Source organism: Arvicola amphibius, chromosome 3 (assembly GCF_903992535.2).
Source record: "Arvicola amphibius chromosome 3, mArvAmp1.2, whole genome shotgun sequence".
Classification (NCBI taxonomy): Eukaryota; Metazoa; Chordata; class Mammalia; order Rodentia; family Cricetidae; genus Arvicola; species Arvicola amphibius.
This window is the reverse complement of record NC_052049.1, coordinates 174,021,737-174,027,682: the sequence shown is the minus strand read 5'-3', so window position 1 is coordinate 174,027,682 and position 5,946 is coordinate 174,021,737. Positions and strand designations below refer to the sequence as shown.

General features: G+C 53.1%; 1 protein-coding gene across 1 annotated transcript; it reads left to right on the top strand.

The window, feature by feature from the left end:
• Window positions 1–308: 308 nt before the first annotated feature.
• Window positions 309–5,570, top strand: Gnat1 (G protein subunit alpha transducin 1). The gene is made up of 8 exons (XM_042054750.1): window positions 309–471; window positions 1,758–1,927; window positions 2,013–2,170; window positions 2,305–2,433; window positions 2,637–2,766; window positions 2,950–3,103; window positions 3,217–3,448; window positions 3,713–5,570. Exons 1-7 carry the CDS (start codon window positions 309–311, stop codon window positions 3,405–3,407), a joined length of 1,095 nt encoding a protein of 364 aa, XP_041910684.1. The 3' UTR covers window positions 3,408–3,448; window positions 3,713–5,570.
• The last annotated feature ends 376 nt before the right edge of the window (window positions 5,571–5,946 follow it).

Genomic DNA, 5,946 nt, shown 5'->3' with positions numbered 1-5,946 from the left:
AACTCCTATAAGACAGGGGAAGGACTTGCTAGGATCTCTTCTGGAGAATTGGAGGGGGCCGAGGGGTGCAGAGTCAGCAGCCCGAGGATTGGGGCCTTGCCAGCCTGATTAAAAAGCTAGGAGACTGAGCTTCACCTGTCCTTGTCTCTGATTGGCCCTAGAGCATTCCTAGCTCCCAAATCCCACTAAGCAATCCTGCCAGGGCCTGCACGGGTCTGTGGAGAGCCAGTTGATTGCCAGCTTTAGGGCCAAAAGGTCTGAGGAGGTCAGAAGCTACCTACCCTGTCCCTTTGCCTGCTTCTGGGACCATGGGGGCCGGGGCCAGCGCTGAGGAGAAGCATTCCAGAGAGCTAGAAAAGAAGCTGAAAGAGGATGCTGAGAAGGATGCTCGCACCGTGAAGCTGCTGCTGCTGGGTAGGGGTGCGGCCAGTATTGGGGAGGGGCTGCTGCGGGTCGGCAGCCTGGGGCCAGGCAAGCAGCCTTTCTATGAAGCAAGGATTCCTTGCGGGGTGGGGGTGTGTGTGACAATGTGGTGGGACAGGGTACAGAGTAGGAGCCATTCCCCAGCAAGGTCTGACAGGTGGTGATGTCCCAGTCCCCCAAGGTTAGGTATCCCATGACAATTTCCCAGATACACTCTGCAGAGCGTGTGCCAAACACATCTTTGTATAAAGGTGTGCATTCAGGCACACTTTTGCCCTCAAGCTCTAGCCTTTGGTTTTCCAAAGCCGGCTCAGCAGCAAGGCTTGGGTCTTCTTGGTGGCTCTTTCTCCCTCGGGAATAAGGCTCTAGGGTCACCCATGTCTACAAAGGCCATGAGTACCATAACTTTATCATCAGTAGACCTGTGAAACAAAGAAAGTGGAAAGACGCCAGTGGTGGGGCATGCCTTTAATCCCAGAACTCGGGAGGCAGAGGCAGGCGGGTCCCTGAGTCTGAAGCCAACCTGGTCTTGGGAGAACGCTCTAGACCAGCCAAGGCTATACAGAGAATCCTTGTGTATGAGTCGGGTGGGGGGACAAAGTGAAAAGATGTTGACGCCTGTATGCATAAAGTCAAGCCCATGATTCATGGGTAGTGAAGACAGATGGGGGTGCTGCCATTGTTTAACCCCAAAGGGAAAGTTGCTGGTTTAGGGGGGCAGCAAGGGCCCCCAGGAGAAAGGCCGAGAAGCTAAGCCGGAAATCCCATTAATTGTATCCAACACCCTTGAGGAGGGCAGGCTCAGAAAGGATGTCAGCTCTGTCCTCTCCCCCATCTAAGGTGCTAATTCCCTCTGAGCCTCTCAGAGACATCTCTTTAGTCTTTAGGTGAAAAGCAGAGGTTGGTCCTATTCAGATAATCCTGTACATGCAGTGCCAGAAATACCCACAAGGTGGCCCTAAAGGTCTTCCTTATTTTGGTCTTGCAGCGTAATAAAGGCTCTATATACAAGAATCCTGGGGAATCCCCACCTGCCTGGGCACAGTTAAGGTCACTGAACTGATGTAGGTCCCTTTTGTCATTTGCAACCATTTTCCCCTAAGGGTCTTCAAGACTTTACTTTGGATAGAAATGAGGGCAAGTGTAACTAGAGTTTTAACTGACACCCCAGAGCTCTGATCCAAAGGAGGTGGTCAGTGCTGGTCAGGGCGGCTCTGAGGCACAGCTTCCCTTCCAGGTGCTGGTGAATCCGGGAAGAGCACCATTGTCAAGCAGATGAAGTGAGTGTTCCCTGCCCATCCTAAAGCCCTTAGTAATAGTCCTTCCTGGTCCAGGAAGCTCTGACTGCGGTTTGGGTTGTAGGATTATCCACCAGGATGGTTATTCGCTGGAAGAATGCCTCGAGTTCATTGCCATCATTTATGGCAACACTCTGCAGTCCATCCTGGCCATTGTTCGGGCTATGACCACACTCAACATTCAGTATGGAGACTCCGCACGACAGGTGGGGCAGACTGATATCTGTCCCTGGGGGCTTGAGGCATCTGGCTGGGCTCAGGTTCACCACCACTACCTTGCCCTACCACCAGGATGATGCCCGGAAGTTGATGCACATGGCGGATACTATTGAAGAAGGCACGATGCCCAAGGAGATGTCCGACATCATTCAGCGTTTGTGGAAAGACTCGGGTATCCAAGCCTGCTTTGAACGTGCCTCAGAGTACCAGCTCAATGATTCTGCTGGCTAGTGAGTGCCCAGATGGATGCAGGGCACGGAGGAGGTGGGCGGGGATGCGGGGAGCAGAGGTGGTGGGTGGGCAGGACCCAGCTGGGGTCATCTCCCACACCACTCACCCACTCATGCCCAGTGGTCTTCCTCAGCTACCTTTCAGACCTAGAGCGTCTGGTGGCTCCAGGGTATGTGCCCACCGAGCAGGACGTGTTGCGTTCTCGTGTCAAAACCACTGGCATCATCGAGACACAGTTCTCCTTCAAGGACCTCAACTTCAGGTAAGACCCCTGCACGCATGCTCAGACCGGAACTTCACAGTCCCGAGTGAAGGCCCTACCCTTGCCGGGAGAAAGGCTGGTCACCTCAGATGCCAATCCATATGAGAGTTCTCCAGCCAGCTTAGGAAGACAAGGGGTGCCAGTGGGCATATCCGAGTGACCCGATACAGTGGTCCAAATCCGGACTTGGCTCTGTCCTACAGAATGTTCGATGTGGGCGGGCAGCGGTCTGAGCGCAAAAAGTGGATTCACTGCTTTGAGGGTGTGACCTGCATCATTTTCATCGCGGCACTGAGCGCTTACGACATGGTGCTGGTGGAGGACGACGAAGTGGTAAGTGCCAAGTGGGCCTGAGTGTTTGAGAAGGGAGGTGGAGCCGGGGTAGCCACTGAGACTCACAAGGCAGAGGCTGTCTGGGAGCGCTTGCAGTGAGGAGTAGCCTACATCCCAGGAGCCCAGAGACCAAGGAGCCGCGGCCTGCGCAGCCTGATGCCCAACAACCTCTGCCTTCCTCAGAACCGAATGCACGAGAGCCTGCACCTGTTCAACAGCATCTGCAACCATCGCTACTTCGCCACGACATCCATCGTGCTATTCCTCAACAAGAAGGACGTTTTCTCTGAGAAGATAAAAAAGGCACACCTCAGCATCTGCTTTCCCGATTACGATGGTAAGAGTCCCTAGTCCCGACCGCCAGGCTGTGCCCCAGTCCCACGGATTCCCGCCGCGCTCCTTCCCGAGGGAGGGCTTCCAGCGCAGAGTGAGTGCTGCCCTCTGCCGCAGGACCTAACACTTACGAGGATGCCGGCAACTACATCAAAGTGCAGTTCCTCGAGCTGAACATGAGACGTGATGTGAAGGAGATCTACTCTCACATGACGTGCGCCACCGACACACAGAACGTCAAGTTCGTCTTTGACGCTGTCACCGACATTATCATTAAGGAGAACCTCAAAGACTGCGGGCTCTTCTGAGGTGGGATCCTAGCTAGCCAGACCTTCCACCGTCCTTCTCGGTAATCTCAGGACCCGAACCCTGCCCCTCGTTCCTCACGATGCTCACTGCTCCAGACTGCCCCATTTACTGCTGCCCACCCCTAAGCCCCGCCCCATGGCTTTCAGGCTTCACCCATTACGAGAGGCCCCACCCTTACTATTACGCTCAACATTTGTTCATCCCACCCCAACCTCTAGGTGCATGGGGCTGCCCCTACAACGCCTAATCCCATTTATTTTGCTGCTCAAGGATGCTAAGGTTCCATTCCCTTTTCTCTTCACAGATGCCAGAATTCATGTGTGTCCCTTGCTCTGAGACTGTAGCCCAACTGCCCTGTAGTCCCCTCCAACAACTCCTGTGCCTCAACCTGCTGCCAGACATCAAAGCCCTGAGGCTTGAAGTGCGGACCCTCCCCTAGGTCCCCAACCCCGCCCTTCACCGCCTGGCTGCACTGGCCTCTTGGACCCACAGCAGCTAGCCTCAGCTAGGACAAGGCAGGACTTGGGACAGCTGGAGCTCACAGTGACTCAGCAATGCCCGAGTGACCCGAGTGACCCGGGTCTCCTGACGCCCGTCTGCCACCCCCACCAGCAGCAGCTCACCTGGTGGATCTCGGTTCAGCAAACAGCCCGCCCTCCCTCCCCAGCTTTCATGAAGGGCTTGAGGTATCCCTCCCTCAAGCAGGCCTGCCTCTTGCCAGCAGGTCATTCCAGCCTGCTACCTGCATATGACAAGTCCAACATCTGTCCCCCCAGTGGTCAGTGACTGTTCCTTCCAGCAACCCAAGGGATTCAAAGTTCAAGCTCTGGTCTTTTGTAGCCTCACATAGATAAATCAGTGACTTTGAGATGGGTTCCAGAGAGAGACACAAGCCAAACCTATTCCCAGATACCAGGCTCGGGGTATCTCCCGGTCCCTTGTCCCTCTGGGTCTTCCCTCTCTGTCCTTGGACACTTCCACACCCCACCTCATTCGCCCACACACAATACTCAGGGTTTTCTGGTCAAGGTGTGGTGTATTGAAGGAGAGTACATTGACATCCGCTATGACCAATAACCAAGCTATGCTGAGGGGTGGCTGAGGGCAGAGTCCAACGCCTATTGATCAACCGCGGGCAAAGAATATCCCATGTGAGGTTGCAGGCAATCCCATGTGACTCTGTTCTCCCTCCTAATTCAAGGCCCAGTCCTTGGGAGAGAGAAGTGAAAACCATGCCTGAACCATTATAGACAATGTCCCAGCTCCCCAGCCACCTCTGCTTTCTTCATCAAGCAGCAAGTCTTTGCTTAAGCCTGTGGACCAGAGGCAGTGCTACGGTCTGAGACACAGTGATTCTGTCCAGCAAGGCTAGGGCGTAATCTGTACTTCCCCTAGCTACGTGCCCAGACTCAGCAATAAACCTTTGCACCAGGTCTGCTGTTCTTCCTTGGGTCAGTGGGGGAATCTTAGTTACCATGAGTCCGGGACGTTTATTAAGTTCCCAGTAGTAGGCATCTGTGAGCTAAGAAGAGGATCCCTTCCGAAGTAAAGCACAAGCGTGTGGCCTGACTTGGGCTCGAGAGATCTCAGAGGAGGATAATGGGTCCAACTCATGACTCTTGGCAGAGGCTGAGGGATATGGGAAATGTTACCAGGACAGTCTCAGGTCATCAGGGAGCTTTTTGTTTGCTTGTTTTATGAGACAGTGTCTTACTGGGTAGCTGAGGCTAGTTACGAACTCACTGTCCTCCTGCCTCAGACTCCGAAATTAAAGACGCTGAAATTAAAGGCATGCTTCTTCGAAGGCACCTAGTGACAAGGAGAGCTGAGGCAGAAGCTTCTCTGACAGAGGCAGTAGTGTGGAGGTTCATGCGTGTACCACAGTGCAAATGTAAAGGCCAGAGGACAACTCTGTGGTCTCTTCTTCCACCTTTATGTGGGTTCTGGGGGTGGAACGCAGGCTCGCTCAGCCAGTATTTTGTCCACTGAGCCATCTTGCTGTGATTTTAAAGATGTATAACACCACACTGGACTGTGACTTGTAAAAAAATTTTGGAGGCTCTCTTTATGTAGCCTTGGTCAGCCTGGAACTTGCCATGTAGACCAGAGTGTCCTCAGCCCCACAGAAATCAGCCTGCTGTGATTAAAGACATATGCCACTATGCTTGGCTCCTGAATTTTTTTTTTTTTTGGTTTGGTTTGGGTTTTTGTTGTTGTTTTCATTTTTGGTTTTTGAGACAGGGTTTCTCTGTGTAGCTCTGCTGTCCTGGGACTCACTCTGTAGATCAGGCTAACCTCAAACTCAGAAATCTGCCTGCCTCTGCCACCCAAATGCTAGGATTAAAGACGTGTGCCACCACCAACCAGCCTGAATTTTATTTTTAAATATTTAATGTTTGTTTGTTTTCAAGACAGGGTTTCTCTGTGTAACAGCCCTGGCTGTCCTGGAACTTGCTTTGTAGACCAGGCTGGTCTTGAACTCACAGAGATCCACCTGCCTCTACCTCTAGAGTACTGGGTATGTGCCACCGAGGCAAT